At 33.3% G+C, this 24371-nt stretch overlaps 1 protein-coding gene across 1 annotated transcript in view; it reads right to left on the minus strand.

The window, feature by feature from the left end:
• LOC147382298 (RNA-binding CRS1 / YhbY (CRM) domain protein) overlaps nt 1–9555 on the minus strand; it is a 28329-nt gene extending 18774 nt beyond the window's left edge. The window contains exons 1-2 of the mRNA XM_086429187.1: nt 9470–9555; nt 9016–9352 (exon numbers count right to left, since the gene is read on the minus strand). Coding sequence (XP_086285313.1) covers nt 9016–9352; nt 9470–9555 — 423 coding nt within the window. The remainder of the gene's footprint in view (nt 1–9015; nt 9353–9469) is intronic.
• Between the last annotated feature and the right edge of the window lie 14816 nt (nt 9556–24371).

Consider the following 24371-nt stretch of genomic DNA (forward strand, 5'->3'; position numbering starts at 1 on the left):
CAACTCTCTAAAGGGTGGCTCTATTTGAACACAACGAAATGGCTCATTGCCCACTAACTCGCGATACTCACCTTAAATATAAATTAACTATTTGCACACACCGAAATGGCTCATCTCCAAGACTATGATGTAGGTAAATCTAAGCCTAAATTGTGTTTTATATTGGAAATAATCTAGTTGCTATTTTAGTCATAATTATTTAGTAGTGATAGTTTTTTATTTATTTCTTATTTGTAAGGCCTTTTCTATTTTTTGGCTCTTTTAATTAATATAAATTTCTGTCAAGCTCTCACAAAGAGACTGGACTTAATTCTTCTCAAATTCTTCTTGGTATCAGAGCCAAGGAATTCCCCCCCCCTCCCTTTCCTCCGCGTTGGTTCCTCTCCTTCTTCTCTTTATTCACTAAAACCTAACCTAGAGTCAGCCTCATTCAATCTACTCTCCTTCGGGGGGCCTTTTTTGTTTCGTTTTGTTTATGACTTCCTTTATCGCATGTTGCGATAGGGATTTGATCGCATGCTGCGTTTCTGCACTGTGTCTTTTACCCTACGATAGGGTTTCTATCTATCATAGGTGAATTTTTCCTGCCTACGACTAGAGTTTCTGTTTGTAGGAGTGCCTCATTTGCCTACAATACAGTTTGCAACAGCATAACTACTGTTTGAGGACCTGCAATATAGATTCTGGACTGTTTAAGGTGTGCGGCAACAAGACTTAGTTTTTGGATTGTTAGAGGGTGCGACAGTAGTAGGCCTGCTCGTACAAGTTGTTTTTAAGGACTTGCAACAGCATAAATGTTGTTTGAGGGCCTGCGATACAATTTCTGGATTGTTTAAGGTGTACGACAGCAATAGGACTGCTTGTACAGGCTGTTGGTCCTTGCGATACAATTTTTGCGATAGCAATAGGACTGTTTGTACTCTTTGAAGAGGTGCAATAGCAGTAGGACTGCTTGTACAGGCTGTTGGTCCTTGTGAGGGTGTGCGACAGAGTTGCTAGACTCTTTGAAGAGGTGCGATAACAATAGGACTGCTTGTACAAGTTGTTGGTCCTTGTGAGGGTGTGCGACAGAGTTGTTGGACTCTTTGAAGAGGTGCGACAGCAATAGAACTTCTGACTTCCTGTGTGGATTGCTGACAGCAGTGGGCTGGTGTCTATGTGTTGTGCTGACTGCCCTCCTTCGACTTGTGTTTTGTTTTTATGCATTGATATCCCTTCAAATCAAAGTCACTTCTAGCCTAGTAAGTAATGACGACAAATCCAGAGTCTAAGGATTCTAATACGACTCTTGGGGCAAATCTTTCAGCCCAAAGTATCACCACTGTTCTTCTTGATGGTCAAAACTTTAAGTCCTAGTCCAAATCTGTGCCACTCTATCTAGGTAGTAGAGGAAAATCTAGATAACTCTCTGGGACTGTTACTAAACCACCACTTACTGACCCTAAATTTAAATCATGGGAGATCAACAACTGCACTATCCTTGGATGGCTATTTAACTTCATGGAGCAACGCATCTATACCATGTTCATGTATCATGAGACCGTTCCACCTTTATGGTCAGCACTTACTCAAACATACGCACATGCCAAGAATGACTCGAGGATTTATGAGCTTTATCAAGACATTGTCAAGACTACCCAAGGGATACCCAAGGGACTTAGAGTATAATCGATTACTTTGGAATCCTTCAGCACGTTGGGAGGAACTTTCTCAATATGAGTCTATGGCTGAGTTGTCTTCAGCGGCATTCGGTTATGTGGTTAAGAGGATTGCTCAACATCAGACCTACTAGTTTCTTATGGGTCTACATTTAGAGTTTGAGGCACTTCGGATACAGATCCTCAACACGGCTCCTTTACCTTATTTATTTGAGATATTTGCAACCACTGACAGTGATGAGCGTCGTCACCATATTGCTCTTCCTTAGACTCAGGTCCCTGGCACTTTTTTTTGCTTCAGCTATGGATTAGATGGCCTTCACTACCAACTTGAGTTTCTCCAACTCTCATACCTCTAGATTAGGGAATTGTGGCCGTGGTAGCCATGGTTGTGGTAAAGAGAGTGGCTTTACAATCATTGTGGGAAGATTGGCCATGAAAAGGTCTACTATTTTCAGATCTATCCTCATCTGACACCACGATCTTCCTCCACTTCGTCTTTGAGACAGACTGCTCCTTGTGCTGATACAGTGGAGCCATCATCTATTTCTCCCACTGATCCTTCTTCACTTGGTACGATTAACTTGCAATAGCTATAAACTCCAATTACCACTATTGTTCGGGATCAGATTCATGCTCACACTCACCCTTCTTCGACTGTGGCCTCTGTTACTACACCTCTAGGTATATCCTCTGCATTCAATGTCACTCAGTCTGGCTCTACTCCTCTGACATGGGTTATTAATTCCGGTGCCTCTGATCATATGACCGGTGAGTAGTCATTTTACTTCTACTTTTCCCACTACTCATAAGAAAGTTTGCCTGCTGACAGATCTCTTACACCTATCCACAACAAGGGTATCATCCATTTATCCTCTGAGATTTCTATAGATTTTGTACTTCAAGTCCCTCACCTATTTCTTAATCTTTTGTCTGTCAAAAGTATTACTAAATCTCATAATTGCTCGATTATCTTTTTTCCTACTTACTTTATTTTTCAAGACCTGACTTCGAGGAGGATTTTTGGCAAAGGGTATGAGAGGGGTGGGCTGCACTTATTTGGATCTCAGCCTACTGCTGCTTCGGCTTTTGTGCTTCCATCCTGTGGGAGCCACACGTTTTCATCAGACTCTAGATTTATGGCATGCTCGCCTAGGACATGCCAATTTTCAACACTTATGTTCTTTATTTTTTACTTTAACAAATGCATGTAGTGGACATAAATTTCAGTGTTTTGTGTATGAACTTTCTAAACACACGTACTTTTTATATTCCTCGTATGTATCGAATTAATGCAATATTTGATTTACTTCATTCTGATGTGTAGGACTTTCCTCATTACTGCCTTTAATAATCATCGATATTATGTTACATTTATAGATGACTATTCTCGTTGCACTTGGGTTTATCTAATACGTTCTTGTTCTAAGATGCTCCCAATTTTTGTTAACTTTCTTAAAATGATTCAAATTTAGTACAATATAATTGTTAAATCCCTTCAATCTGATAATTGGGGGGAGGGGGATATATATCTGATGGGATTCGCTACCATCTTCATGAGAACGAGGTGACGGAACGCAAAAATCTCCACCTAATAAACATTGTCCGATGTCTTCTTCGTGGAATGCATGTTCCAAAGGCATATTGGAATATATGGCAGTTCTCACTGCGACTTTTCTTCTTAACCGTGTTCCGAGTCGCCCTTTAGAGGGATAGGTGCCTCTTCATGTCCTTCAACCTAATAATATTCTCTTCCCTATTACACCTCAAGTTTTTTGGGCACTTGCTTTGTTCAAGACAAGACACTCAATTTTATAAAATTGGATGACAAAGTCATTTGATACGTTTTCTTGGGTCACTCCTCTATGTCCAAGGGGTATCGGTGTTATGATCTAGTTTCTCACCGTTTCATCCACTCTTTTAATGTTACCTTCTTTGAAAATGTTTCATACTTGCATGCCACATCTACTTTGCAGGACCCATCTCCTATAGTACTGCATTCTCCAGTTTTTCCTTCATTTTCGCCACCGCTTAAGATCTACACTCGTCGCCCTCACCCCTCTACACCCTTGCCAACCTCCTTCTTGGATTTAGGTATACCATTTTCTATCTCCACACATATACCTGTTCTTATCCCTTCTATTTCTGACTCTCACTTTCCTATTGCCCTTCGCAAAGGTAAGCAGGGGTGTATTACTGATCATCCGATTGTCCAGTTTGTTTCCTATCAAGGTTTTTCTTTCTCTTATCAAGCCTACCTGATAACTACTAATTTTATTCGAGTTCCTCAGTCTGTATCACAAGCTTTGCGAGACCCTCAGTGAACTGAAGTTATGACTGGTAAATTTGATGATTTGCAGAACAATAATACCTGGGAGCTTATTACTCTCCCATCTGGAAAGCGGACTGTTGGTTATAAATGGGTCTTTATTGTGAAATATCTCGCAGGTAGTACTGTTGATCAGTATAAGGCACGTCTAGTTACTAAGGGATTTATACAAACCCCAGGAAAAGATTTTGGTGCCACGTTTGCTCATGTTGCTAAACTCTCAATTGTTCGACTTTTTATCTCTCTAGCTGCGTGTAACTCCTAGCCACTTCACCAACTTGATGTGAAGAACGCCTTTCTAAATGGTGATTTGACTGAGGTTATTTACATGAACCCTCCTTTAAGATTTCGTCTTCAGGGGGAGTATTCTGGGAAGGTATACCACTTTCTTAAATCTCTGTATGGCCTGAAACAATCCCCACAAGCCTAGTTTCAGCGGTATTCTGAGGTCATTCTATCTATGGAATTTTTTATATGTCACTCAGATCATACTTGTTTTGTTCATCGATGAGTGGATGGTCGTTGCACCATTGTTTTGGTCTATATGGATAACATCATTGTGACTAGAAATGATGCATGGTAGATTGACAGGGTTAAAACGCTATTGGGTCGTACTTTTGAGGTTAAAAACTTGGGTACACTCAAGTTTTTCTTGGGTATAGAAATGGCCCCGCTCTCGCCGTGGTATATTATTATCTCAGCGTAAATACACATTGAATCTCCTTCAGAACACTGGGTTGCTTGGTTGTCATCCTGCTACCTTTCCTATGGATTAGAATCATCGTCTTCAAACTGATTCTAGCGATTTTTTATCGAATCTGTTTTCTTATCAAAGACTTGTAAGTCGTCCGATTTATCTGACTAACACCAGACCAAACTTATCCTTTGTGATCAGTGTGGTCAGCCAGTTCATGCATACTCCGCGTACTTCTCATCTTGATACAATTTATCACATTCTTCGCTACTTGAAGTCACATCCTGGTCTTGGACTTTTCTACTCTTGCACTACTCAGACGCATTTGCCTTATTTTATAGATAATGATTATGCTGGCTCTCTCACGGATAGGAGATCTACCTCTTTTTTTTTGTATTTTTTATGATAATAATCTTCTCTCGTGAAAAAGTAAGAAATAGAATCTGATATCTCATTCTTCTATTGAAGCTGAGTATCGTGTTATGGCCATTAGTGCATATGAACTAATTTAGCTTCAATCTTTGTTGATAGAGTTGGATTTTTCTGTTTCTGACTCTTCTACTTTGTTCTGTGATAACAAGTTTACTATTATACTTGCTTCTGACTCAATTCTTCATGAAAGAACTAAGCATATTGAGGTTCATATTCACCTTTTCAAGGAAAAAATTTGATCTGGGGACCTTCAGACAATCTTCGTTCATTCTTCAGATCAGCTTGCTGATATGCTTACTAAATCTGTTGATCCGTCTATCACTAATTCTCACCTTGTCAAACTGGGTTTAGTTGATATATTCTCTCCAGATTGAGGGGGAGTATTGGAAATAATCTAATTGTCATTTTAGTTATAATTATTTAATAGTGATAGTTTTTTTATTTCTTTCTTATTTGTAAAGGCTTTTCTGTCTTTTGTTTATTTTAATTAATATAAATTCCTACCAAGCTCTCACAAAGAGACTTGACTTAATTCTTCTCAAATTCTTCTATTTAATCACTTATCCTTGTATGATTTAGACACATAATTGTTTTTTTTTCTTTGGAAAACCACGAGTTTCTTATTGTGGTGTATAATGCATTCCAATTAAGTTCAATTACTCTATCTAAACATAATTTTGATGTTTCTATAAGTCATATGGTTTGAATCACATTTTTTTTACAGTTTTTAGGTTTGTTTGGTAATCCAGTAGCGAATTTTGTACAATGTATTCAGTAGATACCTACTGAGTGGTCAATGTAAATTTCGGTGCAGGTGTACCGTACAAACTTTAATTTTACAAGTTTCTATTCAATACTCCTGTACCAAAATTTGCATTGCCCACTTGGTAGGTACCCACCGAGTATGCTTTATTCAAATTGATATTGTAGTACCGAACAGAGATCAAACTTTTTTAAATTTTGATTCCCATCAAAAAAATTTTCACTTCATATACTTAATGTTCACAAATAACGACGACATAAATTATATCATGTCAAATTGTTACATGTATAGTTATCTAACATAAATTAAATGACTCGCAGACCCCAAAAAATAACGGCTTGCATGCCTAAAAAAATAACGAGTCGTGTACATGCAAAACAAGAACATAATCAGTCACTGTCGAGGTCGAGGATCATCGGACCTTCATGTAGTGCAACATCTAATCCAATCATTTCTCTAAATTGTTCAATCCTATCAGAGAATATAATTGCCCAATTTGATGCCAATGGATAATGGTGCCTTCTCCAAACCTCGGTGATAGGAGGTATCGGACATCCTTCTTGCATAAAAAGCTGAATGAAATGACCATCTATGAAACCGATCGCAATGATTTTCGGTTCCACAGTTGTTAGCATTGTTGATCGTAATGGCAAAAAGGTTAGGCATTGTTGTCTTGATATGTGAAGTACGACAACGTTGTAGCGCGAAGCAATGAGATGACCCATATCAGGCATAGTCATCCAATACTGACTGGTACAAAAGTTGTCAAAAAAGTTTAGTGTTTTCTGCATCTTATCAACCCGTGCATCACCCCCAAATATTTGACAGTAATGAGCCCGAAATAAGATCAACTCATCCATCAAATCACGTCTTACTTGGATCCAAGAATTATCATCACTCATATCTAGAAGTCCAGCAACTGCTCTAAACCCACAATTTCCATCCCCGGGTACATCCTTCACATCTACAATATATGGGGATACCTTATTAGGGAAATATTGGATATACCTGGCACGATCAGATGACCTTGTACGACGAAATAGATGCTTCTTGACCGATGGCTTATTCATGTTACGTATAGAAGAAGATGGACTTTGTCTTTGAAAGACACTGTCACCTAAAGAAACCTTAGGTAGATCTCTCATTGTTGATGTGTCAGTACCCGACATATCATCTTTCTTCATCTTTGACCGCGCATTATACATGGTCTTTAATGTTGGTGGGGTTTGACTTTGAAAGACATTGTCACCTAAGGAAACCTTAGGTGGATCTCTCCTTGTTGATGTATCAGTACACGACATGTCATCTTTCCTCATCTTTGACAACGCGTTGTAAATGGTTTTTATTGTTGTAGCATTGTATTGATCTCTTTGCTTGATTGCTTGGAGAATGTGTCTTGGATGAACACCTGTCCTTGTCATTTCAGACAATAGTTGTTTCTCACTCGGTAATAGTCTCCCAGCAAATGAATGCCCCTCAAAATGTTCGGCAATGTCGTGATTGTGAAAACCACATATCACCATGATCTTCCACTGATCATCCTTTGGTAGTTTCAAACTTCTCAAAGAAAAGGGGCATCCACATTTCTTGGTACCCGACCGCCTGTTAAATTTTTTATCTCCTCCCTTTTTGGACCCTTTACATGTTCCACCCCTCTCACAACCAAAGAATATTCTAGGACTCCTATTGTTTTGACGATCTGATCTTGAGACTATTAGGATAGTCCCAACAGTCTTACCAGTTTCTTTAACCCATCTACATAGATCATCTCGACTATGAAATACCTCATCTGATTCAAAGGTTCTCGTATGATCGATTATTGTAGGTAACTGCATTGACGTTGTTGATGAGGTTAAACAATTAGTAAAGAATTAAAATAACTTTTTAAAAAAATCAGTTATGTTCGGTAGATACATACCAACATTTTCCAAATACATTTGGTAGGTATGTACCAAACCTATTTGAACAAATTCGGTACTGGGGGTCCAAACAAAATATGACAAGTATTCTAATTTGGTTCAATATCCCTCCATCAAACTTTGCAAGGTAGATTTGGTAGGTAACCACCAAGTTCCAAGTCTGACAAATTAAGTTAGGTGCCTAACGATTACATATCTATAGCATTTTTTACCATTATCAATTTATTCGATATATACATCCCGAATCTAGTCTTCCACATTATATCTGAACCTATTGGGAGAAAAAATGATTTTTTTTTCTAACCAATGTAAATAATACATGAAAATGAAAAGAAAAAAAAACAATCATGTCATTATGTTCTTTGGTCATTTCATATGAGATAAAACTATCAACAAAAAAAAAAAGATGAATCGTAAAAATGCTATAATACTTACCTCCAGTGATTCAAATCTAACAAACTCTGAATGAGGTGAAAAATACTTGAGTGTAATGGCCATTATGCCGTTATCCACGCCCAAAAAAAAAAAAAATGATTTAAAATCTTTAGCAGAAATGTATAGGTTTCAACTGATAGGGGTGAAGGGTTTGTTCCGATCAGTGGGGATTTAGGTATACATCCTTCAGTTACTGAAGGTGGGTACAATGAGTAATAATGAAGGGTAAAAGGGTAATTTGCCTTTTTATTAAAAATTCACATAAAGTGGGTGCAATTAGCCATTTTGGTGTGTGCAAGTAGAGCACCCCTCCTCTAAAACAATCTAAATAAGCTTAAAGTTCGTAGTGTGAATCCATTTCTATTACATGATCCTTGCCTCTGCATTTGGGATTTTTGCTTCTTTTTCCTCCTTTTAACTCCTACAAACGTCTTGGTTCCTCTTATTAGCTGATTTTCTTAATAGAAAGCTGCTTTTGGCACCCCAAATTTTACTCATTAGTTATTACACTCCAATTTCTTAAACTATTAATCACACTTCACACGCCAAAACTAAAGATTAAAAACACACACTTCAAACATTACCAACGTTTGGATCCTAAACCCAAAAAATAGAAACTAATGAAAAAAAATCTTCTATTGACATCCAAACTTTTACTTATTCTTAACTATTCACTTGTTTTCTTTATTTTTAATTGGGATGCACTAAGTAAAAGTTGTGGTGCCAATAGTAGCTCTCTAAAACAATCTCAATAAGCTTAAAAGTTCATAGTTTGACACACACACCTGTTCTATCTTGTACTTGATCCTTGCCTCTGCATTTGGGAATTTCTGTTTCTTCTTCCTTCCTTTGACTCCTATGCGTCTTGGGTCTCTCTTATTAGCTGATTTTCTCTTATCTTTCTCTCTCTTTCTCTGCATCTTCAAACGTTTCTTGGTCTTCCACTTATTCTTCTTTGGGGGGTCGATTTCGTGTGTTTCGAACTTGATTTTTCCTTGAGAGATAGCAAGATTTACAGAACCGAAACTGAAATTCTTGAAACCCCACAATGGATTCCATCGATTGAAGGGAACAATAGCTTGAGATGGACGAAGAATCGATTGGGAAAGTCTGGAAATCGAACTGATAACAGAAAAAATTCAGGAAAAAATAAAAATAAAAGGGTTGATTTACAGGGATGACAAGTGAAATGGGTAGTTTAGAAAATAGATTAAAATCGAAAGATTCGAATAAGATTACCTGAAAGATTGAGGGTTTGAAGAGAAGAAATGAAGAAGAGATGTGAGAGAAGCTCTTTGGTGGCTTCGAAATAAACGGCTTGCCATATCATGTAAGAAGGAAATATGAAAATGGACTTTATAGAAAATGAGAAAATTAAAAATGCCCCTGACTTTGTTGGAAATTACAAGTTTACCATTTTTTACTTTTTTTATTTTTTATTTTTTTTTTATTTTTTTTATTTTTTTATGTAAGATTAGGGAATGTTAGTATAAATCCAACATCAAATTTCCACGATTTTCATAACTTCATCAATTGCCATTTTTAGAACTAGTAAATTGCACATGGATAAACATTTATTTTACATAAAAATGGATTCCACCATTTGGTGTGGTAATAAAAATAAGAAAAATGAATATAAAAATTAGGGGTGCAATTTGGTCCGGTTCAAACCGAGAACCGAACCAAACCGATGGCTTTGGGGTGGTTTGGTTTGGTTTGGAACAAGTTGCGGATCGGTTCCAAGTTACAAAAATGGAGAATCGATCAATTTGGTTCGATTCTCGAATCAAGCTTGTATAGAACCGAACCAAACCGAGAACCGAACCCCTATGCAATATATATATATAATAATTATTATGAATTATTTTAAGAGTTATTACATAGCTTAGTAATTTTTTATGGATAAACAAATTATTTTTTATGGATATATTTGTGATTTATTATATGAAATTTTATGTTTATTTTTTTTATGAAAAAATATTACTTATAATTTTTAAAATATTTGCAATCCGTGGAACCGAACCGAACCGAACCAAACCGACTTTAATTTGGTTTGGGTTGGTTTGGTTCCAATGGAATTTGGTTCAGTTTTGGTTCTTATTTAGTGGAACCGACCTATGTTGGTTCGGTTCCAATTTGACCTCAAACCGAACCAAACCAAACCAAATTGCACCCCTAATAAAAATCTATGGCTTAAATTGTATATCAATTGCCAATGAGTTATTTTAATATTAGTATTCCATAGAAATAGAATTATAACAGTTTATCTTTTTCTTTTTTTGTCATTTCATTTTTCAAACTATGTAAGAGTTATCTTTTTATTCTTTGAATCTTCATTTTGAAGGAAAAAAGCATTGATTTTTTTTAATTATGCATAAATTGATAGAGTGAATGATTTATAAAATATTATTGAAAAACATAATGTCCATATTTGGTGGAACATGACATATCTTAATCAACTCCGTATGATCTCATATTGAGCTTGCATGGTCTAGTGTAAGGTTGTCAATTTGACTCATTTTAACACTAATCAACTCACCTTACAAAATAATTTTTTAATAATAATATCTTCAAATCCTCATTTTCAAAAACCTATAATCTCTAATTTTAAAGATGACTCATTTTGAAAGAGAAAAGGTCTAGCTTTTTACTAAAGGACTGAAGAAACAAGCATTTTGGTCATTTTAATTATTCTATCACAGAAATTCAATTGGTTTTTTTTCTCTATGAAACATGAAAATCATAGACAATTTTTTTTTTATTGATGATAGTGATTCAATTTGGGTGTATCAGTTGACAACCCTAGTGAAAGACACGGCATTGGGTGTATCTTTCTATTGATTACAACTAAATAAAAACTCGAATCAATTACTTTTGAATCACTCAAATATCATATTTGGGCAAGTATTTAGTAATAAAAGGTACTTGAAATCAAAGAATGTTACAATCTAATAAAAGGTTATAAAAAAATGAAATAGAAAAAATTGAAACTAAAAATTTTACAGACAAAAAGTTTATCTTTCATCATTTCCATGTAAATGTCTATGCCTTTCATGCTTGCAAAAACAATTGAAGGTTTTTAATTATGCCTAATTTGTTCTATTTTTATAGCTTTGGTAGCTATACATCAAAATTGGCAATGTGGCCTAAACAAAATCATAGAAAACAATACAGAGATGGAGAGAATAGGAGATTCTTAACTTAATCAAAGAACTAATAAAATTTTTGAGATAATTTACATTTGAATAAGTTCTTGAGATAAGCTAAAAAAACATAAAATAAATGAAAAATAGGAGCAAAACAAACTTTTTTTTTAAAAGGCATTTAACCCACATCAACAAACAACAAATCAATAAAGATTGAGGAAAAAAAATCAAAAACCAAATTTCCATGATCACCAACAATAATGAAAATGCCAAGAAAAGAAAATTGAGAATATAACAAAAAATGCATTCAACCCATCTAAAAAGCCAAATTCGCATGAAATATATGAATTTCAAAATGAAGTATAGAACCACAACCCCATCGTTTCCTTGATGAAGTAAAACATAGTACTAACAAGTCTAACCATGCCACAAATTTAAATCCTAATAGTGAGCAAGGCTAACATCTTGAGTCAAGATATTCTCCATGTCTTTGAACAAAGACCTTATAATTCAGATTATACTTCTTGGAGTTGTTCAAGAGTCGTTACAACCTCTCTTTTTCACTTTAAGTCAAGCAAGATAAAAAGAAAAAAATTAAACCAAACAATACACCAAAAATATTAGCGTTAGTTTTCAAAATAATAAGAAAAAAAATGAGTGTAAAGGGTCATATATTTTCATATAATTTATTTGATGGTAACACTATTAGTTTGCTTTATGGTTATAAAGGCAACCTAAACCAAAAAAATGTTTGGAAAAATGAAAATTATGATTAAGTATTAGTCATTTATATGTTTACAATCAAATATAATTAACTTCTTGTCTATTTACCCATTTTTAATGCAACATTGTTTCTTTTGTGCAAATGAATAAATTATAATCAAAACAGATAAAGAAGTCAAAGGATGGAAGGGGGAGCGTATGAAACTTATAAATTACCTGCTTTACAATTTAGCTTCTATAGATACAACTTCTCCAAGAGAAGCAACCTATGAAATATTGTAATAGTTTAAATATAAAATTCACTATATGTTTTGTTAGAAGTTTTGTGAATGGCTTATCATAATATCTAAAGGAGGGAAACAAAAATTAAATAGTTTAAACATAAAATTCACTATCTGCATGTCTTCATAGCAATCCTTCTTGGAAACAAAAGTTTAGCATATTACAAATTCTCAATCCAAATCCAAATCGTATAAAAGAAAAAAAGTTTTTTCCAAAATATGAAAATGAGATTATAGAAATAAAAATTAACCAAAATTCATAGATAGTCCTCTTGATCTAAGTCTTGACTTTCTTTCATTGCAAATGTTAAATAAGAAATAAGTTTATTATTTTCTTGTGTTCTTTTGAGGATAAGGTAATACCAAATTGCACTTCTTGATTGTATTTTTTTAATTTCAATATTTATCAAGTTCGATTAGTAAACTCTGAACCTTTCTTCAAGTTGGATTTTATGCTCAAATCATTATTACGCACATGATTATAAGAAGACTCATTTATTTTAATGGAATTAAGATAACCATAGACTGGATAACTTAACTAAAGCTAAAAATGACCAACATAACTAAAATGACTGACAGAATTTAACGATTGATGCAACTGAATTGAAACTAAAAGAAAAACTCATAGAAGTTTTACTAAAAAATAGGGATATCATTATGAATGGATGGACGTGATATTGTGGTTTATGTCGTTTTAGATATATTCCCGATGGACGACTTGAACTCATCAACTTTTTCAACCCCGTTATGTTTTAATTCGAGGATGTTAGATGTTGAATAACCTATTGTTTCGACAAATTCTTTGTCTTCCAAGTTTGTCCTTGTCTCAAGGTAAAAGAGCTCATTTTGATATAGTGAAGATAGATCATTATGGCCGATTGGGTGAACAAAAGAAATTGGGTCAACTGATTCAGGTTTGACTAAGGAAATTAGTTCAATGCAGGTGGATGTTGATTTTGAAAAGCAAGCAAATGATTAGTTTTAACATTGGGAGTGGTAAGGGGGGATATGGTGACTTTTCATTGCTCAATAAGGTCTTGACTTGCATGGCGGAAAATAATACACTTATTAAAAACATGGCTAAGCATTTGATGGAATTCGTAAAACTACCCATTGTCCAAGTTTGAAGGGAGATAATTAGGTAAAGGCTTATGTTGCAACGGTGTCAATAATCTATTTTTATCAATTTTTTAAAGACAATACTAAGGGATATTCCAAGATTGGAGAATTATCTTTTAGATGTTAATTGCAAGGGTACAGTAGTTTGAGGAGTTAGGACAAAAGAGGTATCAACCACTTGTGAGGAATTGGTATTAGATTTGAAAATTTTAAGTTTGGATTTGGACGAGTTACCAAATAATCCTTAAAAAAAAAGGCATCTCCAACCTGATTTCAAATTTCAAAAAAAGATTGAAAAGTAAGAAGATACTGAGACATCAAGTACTTGGCATAATTCGAAGTGAGATTCATAAAGATAATCTTGACCTGTTCATTCTCTTAAGGTCGGTCCCATAACTAAGCGGCCTTAGCTCTCCATCGGGACAATGAACTTAGTGAAGGTTTCCCTAGACTTCTGCTTAATCATTTCAAATCCCTTATATGAGTTCAATTTTTGTATTGAATAAATATCAATCGATAAATTCCTTCATCAACTCGTGTTATGTTCTTACTCGAAATGAGTCTAGTGAGATGAGCCAATGTAAAGCAGGTCCTATGAGAGTTCTCTAAAAAAGTTGAGTTATTTGCTCCTTGTTCAGTCCTTTAGATTGTATGATTCCAATATATACTTTCAAGTGAGTTTTAGGTCATCCAATCCCTTCGAACTTATATATATTTGGCATTGTAAATTTTTTTAATCGATAGATAGTAAGAAATAACGTTATTATCCTTAATCCAAGACGATATCCTCTAGGTCCTTGACATTTTTCTGAGTAGTTCCAACCTGAGTTATTCGGTGAGCTAAGACAAGATCAATATGTACTTGATCCTCTGGTTGATCTTCAATGATGTCAAACACAACCTGAGATTACATAGCGTTGTCTTTATTCTTTTCGGTATTTAAGCTCTTAATATGTATTTGAATAGAGGCAATGATTAGTGCTTGAAATGATTTCAAAATCTAACAGAGTGTTGTTTCGTCTATGTTAATTATTTTTTCTTGTGACAATGGTTGATTACTTGGACTTGACGATGATACTCTAACAAAATAATTCTTCTAACGGATTCAAAGTGGCACAAACAGTGGTTTAAAACTTCTAGGAGCAATTATTACTTGATTGAAATAAAATCAGATTAACCATCGAATGATCAATTTTTAACTACATGATTAAAATTTTGATATAAATTAGTCCAAGTCTAGTGGCAAGCACCGAGTCTAAATACATTATAAGTCTATAATGACCACATGAGTAATGAAGGTTGGTTGCGAGTTACCCCCGATTGGGGTTGAACTTTTGGTCAGACAAATTAATTTAAACACGAGATCAAATCCTTTTAGTGTGAATTGGTTTGAGTCTTTGAACTTAATATCAATTGGTCCAACTAGTTTAGTATCGATCGGTTAAATCTATTTGTCAATTGGGCCAAGAGGTTTAATTAGTTTACATTGATAGGTTCATTTTATCAATTGGGTCTGACGGATATTGCAGGTTTGATTTGAACGATTTGGACTGATCTACCCACTTACCTGCTGCTTGGATTAAAGAATTGCAACACGAGAACACCCATAGTCAGTTCGAACCATGGCATAATGGGACAGCACCCAAGTTTAGATTTCTAAGTTTACTTTATGATTGAGACTAGGATAGGATAAAGTTTGTAAAATCCTAAATTTTTTATTCATATCTCGAGAAAAAATAAATAATAGAATTTTGAAAAAATCTTGAAAATGGGACTTAGGGGTAAAATTTTATGATGTTTCTGATTATTTTTAATGGAATCTGACCTCACCATTAGATTCAAAATGATTGAAAAATATACTTTAAGCTTTAAGCACGCTTAAATGCAAGTCTGAACATAAAAATTATAAAATCCTCGGTTACCGAGTCGGACCAGGCTAAAATAATGACTTTTTTTTAAGTAAGAATTGTTAAAATTTGATCATACTATTAGGTATGTAATGAAAAATTATTGAATATGAACTATTTACTTGTCATTTTTAGAGCCCAAAAAATCGAATTATTGACAAAAACGAAAACGATGTCAATTTTACGATCCCATTGGGCTAAAAATGTAAATTTTTGTTAGAGATATAATTTATATAAAGTAACTACACCATTAGATCCAGAACGAAAAATTAGACGAAATAGAATATTCATTTGTCACTTTTGGAGTCTGGATGGTCAAGTTATCTTCGATCGAAATAATAGACAAAATACCGATTTCGTCCCAAGACTTTATATAAATAAGAATTTTAATTTTTTTATTCTTCATCATCCTCACGCAACCAAAACCAACGAAGGTTTTTTTTTAAAATTTTTTTGTTTTTCTTTCGATTTTCTAACTCCAATTCATCGCGAACGGTCTGTCTTCGACCTTCGATGCAGAAGAGAAAATTATCCGCAACCTCGTTCTCTACAAAATCCATCCAATTTTCTTCTGTTTTTTTTCTTTTTCGTCCCGTATCGTCAAAAAATAGTCGTATATATATACAGAGGTTTCGCAACTTCAACCTCAGATTTCATCCGTTTCAAGATCAAATCGTCATTGGTCGTAAAAGGGAGAAAGGACGACGTTGTCGAGATCTCCGAAACTACTGGGTTAGATTAGAAAATCAACCGTCTCGAAATTCAAACCGTTTCGATTTTCATATCGATTGCCTCGATTTCCCTGCACATGTTTCAATTTCGTCACTTAGAGATTTTAAGAAACTCTCAATTTCTATTAGTAATCGTAGATTGTGAAAATTGTATTTAAGATTTTATTAAAAATTTGTAATGTGTTTCCAAAAATATAAAATTTAATTGGTTATTTCAAATTCACGTCAAAACTTGCATATTTGATATGTTTAATTATATTTTATAACAAATTATACGTGGGTAGGATATTTCATCAGGTTATTTCCGTCAGTTAGGTCCTATATACCGTTCGAACCCCGTTTTGATCTAAGTTTTGAAATTTTTCGATCTTATTGATGAAAAATGAATTTAATAGTTGGAAAAATGATTTAATATTCAATGAACTCATATTGAGTTGATATATATCAAAAAGTGGATATTTTCTTTAAGAGATTGAAAACTATAAAAATCATAAAAAGGGTATGAAACGGTAAAATGTCAAAGTCATACTCGAGGGTAACATCCGTTTTTTACATTGTTGTATTGTGTGTAAGTTGTTGAACGGATATCTAGAGATAATGTTACTAGTTGCATGTTTATTTACTTTCTATTAGCGCGAGGCGCTGTTACTTTTTCGTTTCGTTATTTATTTTAGGTTGGGCACAATTACATAGTAGAAAATTGGATATCTATTCTCAACCTTGTATTATTAATTTCTCTTTTGCTTTCAAATGAGAATAATATATATATCTGGCTATTTTGTGAGTTGTTAAAGAGTTTGTGAATGCCTGAAGGGATAGTGCGTCATATTATCCATAGTGGTGTACTACCTGGGATGTACGATAGGGACAACCAAACTCATATGTGGTATGAGACGCGTATGAGAGTGGAGTCACAACTAGAATCTAGATTTATTCCTCTTACCTTTACTAGTGAACTTGTAATGTAAAGGTGGTCATATACGAATGGTTTGTATATTTGGGAATCACATACACGCCTGATAGGCATAGACGAAGATAATTAGTCAGTGATCACTAACAATTTATAGTAGTCAAACGTTCTGACACATCGAAAAGAGACTCATTGCTTACGGTCATGTTAAATGGCCAGCCTGAGCCGGATAAATGATCTCACAAGTGTGGTAAATAGTGACCAACCACAAAATCAGGAACTATTACTTTATTTTAATACTCCACCATTGTGTATTATGTATCTGTTGTCTTATTTTAATATATAAAATGAAATGCATGTTTAATGTTTCCATTTGATCAATTAGATTTGTATAAAAGGATAATGTTATAGTAAGTACTGCTGATCGATGTAATGTAAGTTTTAAAATATTTGGTTGCTCATCCCTAGCTATATGTACCAATTAATCGTAATTCTTCTATAAAACTTTGCATATTTTAAAATAATTTAGTATGTTTATTCGTTAATGTTAGAAGAAGTTATTGGCATAAATTGTTTGCTTTCCTACTGGGTAATCATTGTTATTCATCCTTTCTTTTTTCATTTTTTTAGTTTTAGATCCGAAGCTTAGCGAAGTAGGTGTAGAATGAGTGAAGACTATTTAGTAAGTCAAATAGACGACCAGAGTTTATTACTTGGTAAGTACTGGTGTTATATCCCCTAGTGGTATCAGTTCTTCTAGGTAGTCATATGGATTTTGTCTTTAGTGTTAGGACTTCTATTAGAGTGATGATGTTTGTATAATCCTGTATAATTTTTTCTTTCGCACTCTGATCTATCATATGTTATTAGATATATATAGGCTTCTGCTAGTATTATATTTTGTATGTTTATATGCAAGATTGTATGTTGTTTATCAGGTGCAGGTTAAACACTTTAGAATGCTAGCATAAACAGAGGAGACCATGCCAAAATTTCGAAGTGCCATCTTGTGCCTCAAGATCTGACATGGGGCTTTGTGTTAGCGTTTAGTGGGGCACCACAAAGTTCAAGTAACTTCAACTAGAAACATCAATATACCTCTCAATTTAACCTGGTTAGATAATACATGGTGCTTCAGTTTGTTATATTCAAAGGTATGATATTAAAGTTGTGGCATTCACGTGTGCCCCCTCATGTTGAAGAACCAAGTTAGTTTGGATCCGATTATAAGGCTAATAAGGATATGTCATGATGTAAGTATGGATATGCATACTCGTAAGTATGTGTAAAAGTACATGGTGCCCGAGGCACTTTTACGAATCATCACCAAAGCAATTCACATATGCAAGTAATCATGATCTCAAAATTACAAGAAATAAATATACCCACAAAAAAAATACAAAAACTAGTCTATTTTAAGTCTTCTTTGAGTCAACTAGGTTGACTCAAGGGCCTACCTAAGGAACCCTAAAGTCTCTTAGTGGAGTCGCCATTGAAAGCGCTTTGACATTTTTTTATGAATAAATAAAACATGTATAGTGGATAATTAAAGAATTAAGAAATAGGGAATCGCCACCTAGTTTAGGTCTAAGAATCATCAATAACTCCAAAAATAGATTAGGTCGGTCAACGAGTAAGAGACTAAGGTAAATGGTCAAATTACGGGTTTTGGAAGGTGTTAAGGATCAAACCCTCCCAATTTAAGTGATCGATCTCGTCTACAATCCAAGATCTTTAAGTCAAATGAGGAAGATTACAATCAAATTATGGTCCAATCATTATCATCATTTTATTTCAAAAAGGCCAAATAAATCCTATGGATTAGATTTTTAAAAAAAATTGAAATTACACAATTTTCTCAAATTCCGCACACAATAAGAGAATGAACAATTCAAAAAAATCCAAAATCACATGGCAAGTTTCTATAAAAACGAATTCCAACTAAAGAGCCACATGCGTGAATAATTTTCAGATTGGTTGAAAATTTCACATGCATAAAAAATTTCAAATCATTAAAAGTTCAATGCATAAATAATTTTTAAATTGCAAATATTCACAACATGCATAAATGATCTCTAAATTAATTATTCGGCACATACATAAATGATTACCCAATTGATAAAAAAATTATCATCACACACTTAATTAATTTCCAAAATAAATAATATCATCAAATGCATAATTAATTTTTGAAATAATAAATGTACCACATGTATAAATAATTTTTCAAATCGATTAAATATTTAACACATGGACACATAATTTTCAAGTTGGTAAAATAATATCACATTCATAACTAATTTCCAAATTAGTAAAGTGATATTATATGCATAATTGATTCCTAAATTAAAAAATTCATAACATGCATGTTTCATTTTAAATTGATCAATGATTTTCAAATTAGTAAAGTTTATAACATGCATAAATAGCATCAAGCCAACAAAATTATCATAAGTATGGGTATCATCTAATTAGTTAAGCCACTGTGAACATGAATATCAACAAATTAGTCAAGTAAAATTACCAAATTGATCAAATGTCCTCATAAATACAAATATCATCAAATTAATCAAATCATCATAAGTGTGAATACCATTAAATCAACCAAATCATCATAAACACAAGAAAATGTCGAATGAAAATTCTTGATATTCGAAAAAATTAACGTAATGGTGACTTAGACATAAATTACTGAGATAGTAATGTCGTCAATTTATGAATACAAAATTGTCACATAGAATAAGACATGCCTTAATAAAAATAAAGGAATTGAAAAATGAGAACAATCACACGTCCATTAAGAAAGAAAGGAAAAAAAATGAAAGATGATTCATCCAACTCGATTTACTTTCGAATGTTGTTTACTTGAGGTGAAACGAACATTATATCAAAGATAACCGATCTCACATAAAAATTATGATGCGTTCCCATGCCAAAAGAAATAATTCTAAAGTTTTAAAAAATCATAAATAAAATTAAGAAAACGCTGAATAATATCAAAACATGAAGAAAAAAATTTTAAGGAAAAAAATCAAACTTACTTGTATAATGAATGTGTTATTGTTGTATGTTCCTTTAAAATTTATTTCGACAAAAACTTGCAAAAATAGTGGGATCCTGAAAGGTGTTCGTGGTTGTTGAAATATAGGGTGAATAGGGGTATTTGGGACTGATAATGAAGTACGAAAAATGATGATTCATGACTGTTATTTAGGGGGTTAAGAAAAGATAAAAAGTGACTGTTATGGACTATTATTTGGGGTGTTAAAAAAAGAAGAATGAGGGGTTGTCAGAGGCTGTTTGAAAATTAAAAGAAGATAAAAAAAAAAGTAACTAATGGAGATTGTTACTTGGGGTGTTGAAGAAAGAAGTGAAGAGGGAGATGGAAAGGTTTATTTGGGGTGTTAAGAGAAGATTAAAAAATGACTAATAAGGATTCTTATTTGTGACACTAAAGAGAGAAGAATGAGGGGTTGTTGGGGGCTATTTGAGGGGTTAAAAAAAGATAGAAAAGTCACTAATAAGGGTTGTTATTTGAGGTCATGAAGAGATAAGTAAAGATGAAGATATAGAGAGTTGTTTGAGCGGTGTAGACACCCCAATTTGCACGAACCCATTAGAAAAATTCAATTTTTTTCGAATTGATTTCGATTTAGAACTCGAGCCTCTCAACGGACCTGCATTGCCACTTGGCATCATTACTCATGGATACATATATACATACATCATGTCATATAGTTTGCACGCTCAACCTTATCCCTAACCCGTAACCATTCTCCATTCACCGCTCCATTACCCATACCGTAACCAAGGTCCATTTCCTCCTCCAACCTAACCCAAGTCCAAAACCCAAGTCCATATCCTAAATCTAAAGTCAAGTCCATTCTAAGCCCAAAATCTAAGTCCATTTTCTAAGCTCAATACCAAGCCCCACTCTAAGCCCATTCTTTCACATCCCCTCAAAAGATGACATATGTTGATCTCCCATAAGCCCTCAATACCCAATGCATTATCTAATTTGAGGGTCAACACTCCCTTTTTGAAAATTCAAGAATGCCCTTCTCAAAAGGTGTGGTCAAACAAAAAGATACTTGGTGTTTGGTAATAATTCATAAAATTGATAGAACTTCCAATCATACCCTCAAAAAGTGAGAATCTTCAAGTACATACATAGAGTTCTCCCATTAGTCAATTTCAAAATTATACTTCCACCCCTTGCTTTATGTGTTATTTACAAATGAACTAAGGTCTACTTTTCACCTACCATTTCACCTTTACACATATCATTCTCTTACTCACCCTCCCAAAAGTACTTTTGTTTTTCCATTAGTTCATTTCAAAATATACTTCCACCCCTTGCTTTATAAGTTATTTACAAATGAATCAAGGTCTACTTTTCACCTACCATTCCACATTTACATATGTCACTCCCTTATTCATCCTCCCAAAAGTACTTTTTGTTCTCTCACATCTATTTACCAAAAAATGAAAGACCAAGGAATGTTTTTAGGGTTTCTTCACAAATGTAATCTTTACCCCCATACAAATGAAAAATCCAAAAAGAAATAACATAAATCTCATGTTTATTTTCTTTATTTTTAGGATTAGACCACTTTATCTCCAAAAGTTCTTCAAAAACTCTATAAATACCCTTATTTTTTAAGAACAATTCATGCTTTCAAGCCCCCATCTTTCAACCTAAAACTCTACCAAAATTTTTACTCATCTTTCAACCTTCAACTCTCTCAACCCTCAACTACATCCTTCAACTCTCAAGTTCAAGTTCATTCAAGACCTCCAAGGGGACAAGGTAGGTATAATAATTGTTATTTATTTTTTAACTTACATCTTCTTCTTCTATCCCTCTATTTTTCTTTTTAGAAACCTTTACGATGTGATGGAAAACCCTCTTTCATTTCAAATAGATTGAACCTCAACCTTGGGCATGGAATGCTTGAGGCGGTTGAAACCCTTTTTAACCCATTCTCATCTCATGCATCATAATGTACACCATTTACACACACCACACATGCTTGGCAATGATGAAAAATTGTGTAGCTCTCTTGATGGGGTTAAAATACTAAGTTTTTAGTTAAGCATGCATGCATTAAGGTTGTGGATCTAAAGGGAACTCCATTCATGAAACTTCTCTAACATCCTAAACTAACATCCCAATTCATGTAAAAATGTGATGACTTTATGGGATATCCTCTCCTATAGGATATTCCTCATGTCTAAACAAACATTAAATCCTCTTTCAAAGGGGTACATACACACTATGTGCATACACACTATATGCACCCACCCATTTCATGCATCTCATGCATTTTACTTGTTATGTTAATCTTTTAAAAAATGGTCAAATCTAAAAGTAACCATCATAGGTGGAGAGAATGGGGTGCTTAACACCTTTCCCATTCTCTAACCGAATCCCCTTACCTATATCTTAGGTAGACCATACATTTTCCATGATTGAGAGTCACTACAAATGCCATGAAAAATGATTTTCAAAAAAATTGATTCAGGTGCTCATTCACACCCATTTCCAAAAAAGAATGGTGACGACTCCAAACAACATAGCATTGAGGTTCAAAGATGAACATTCTCATGTGTACAAGGGGTTAAAAAAAGATTAAAAAAAAGTAATTGTTGGGCAGTAATGGGTCTGGTACATTTAGAGAAAATGAATAAGAATGAGGGCGTGTTGTTATGTTGTTATATGAATGAAGAAGATGATGAAGCTTCAATAAATGTCAATGATGACTGAACCAAAGATAGGCCATGAAAGAGATGAACTGAGATAAAGGCAACTTCTTATTCTTCATTTTTTTTTATTCTTGCTACTACTAATAAAGAATAAAGATTGATAATTCGAGTTATAAGAAAAAATTTGAAGACATGAGAATGAAAGAAAAATAGCTGAAAGCAGGGTTTCCCACGTCAATCTAAGTTTTTTTATTATTATTTTGTATAAGTTTTTCTTTTTTTCTTTTGATTAGGTTTTTATTTCTATTATTATCTTTTTTTTACTTTCTTTTGATCAAACTAAAAGAAAATATAAGGTTTTTTTTCATAAGAATCATGTGTAGTATATAGAAAATAGGGAAATGGGTTATCCTATGTATCTTGTGACCTATAGTAATTTAATAACTTATAATCAACTTATTAATTGGTTTGATGGATATAAGAAGTTAAATCGATTTATTTTAAGATCGAATGATTGTATCTAGATGAAATTTATTTTTGTGATTGATTAATTGGATTGATGATTAACCAATTGGTGATTTTTAAAGTTGATCAAAAAGAGATAATTAAATATTTTTAGGTTGGGTCATAGATTGGATTGATCAGTTTAAGGTTGATTGGATTTAATTATATTTTATTATGATTTGATTTATGATGGGTTTGATTGGTTTTTAGATTTTAATTCGTGATTGGCTAAATTTTTTAAATTGATTAGTCGATGCTTTAATCTGTCGGTCGATTAATGGTTTAAATTAGTAATTAATTGGTTGATGATGAATTGATAAATATAAAAATTATTTTATTTTTAATTTTTTAGTTTGTGGATAACAAATCTTAGCAATTACTATTGACACCTCATTTTTGTTTCATTTGACCTTTCAAATTGAAGTGTAATAAATAATTTAAAATTTTTATCGGTAAAGATTCGATATTCGATTTCGTGATTAAAATTTTAATTTTAACCTCATTGTCTCTTCACGATTGATTAGTGTTATTCTATGCGATGAAAATCATTATTTTATGTGATCAATTGGTGTCATTTAACGTAACGAAAATCATTATTATATGTGAAAAATCTCATCATTTTATGTGAAATTTTTTTAATTTTGTAAGTGTGGAGATTTTAAATTTATTTCGATATATGTGAATGTTATCAAAAATTTATTTTTAGTTATGGTTCTTAGGAATTAAAATTTCAAAATAAAAGTCAAATACCAAAAAACATATTAGTCACTTTTGTAATTCTTCACAAACTTCTTCGTTTTTATCCATTTTAGTCTCATTAGATTAAAAATCACATTCTAAAGACAACATTGGTATTTTTAAGACATTTTAAAAGTATGAAACTTACGAGAGTATTTTCATCTATCTGCTAAAAGTATAGATGTTCTATTGTTCTACTAGCATTTGTAATCTGTGGAAATTAAAAATAATGAGAGTTAAAATTAGTTTTTTGAAAAACTTAAGTGATAGTGTAATGGATTTTGAGTCTTCATTTATCTTTTAATTATATAGGAATTCTAGCATTCTCCATGTGATACATTGTATTCTTCACGATGTAATTCACATATATTGTGTT

The sequence above is a fragment of the Akebia trifoliata genome, chromosome 16 (genome assembly GCF_017979445.1).
Source record: "Akebia trifoliata isolate Shusen 1 chromosome 16, ASM1797944v1, whole genome shotgun sequence".
NCBI classification, from domain to species: domain Eukaryota; kingdom Viridiplantae; phylum Streptophyta; class Magnoliopsida; order Ranunculales; family Lardizabalaceae; genus Akebia; species Akebia trifoliata.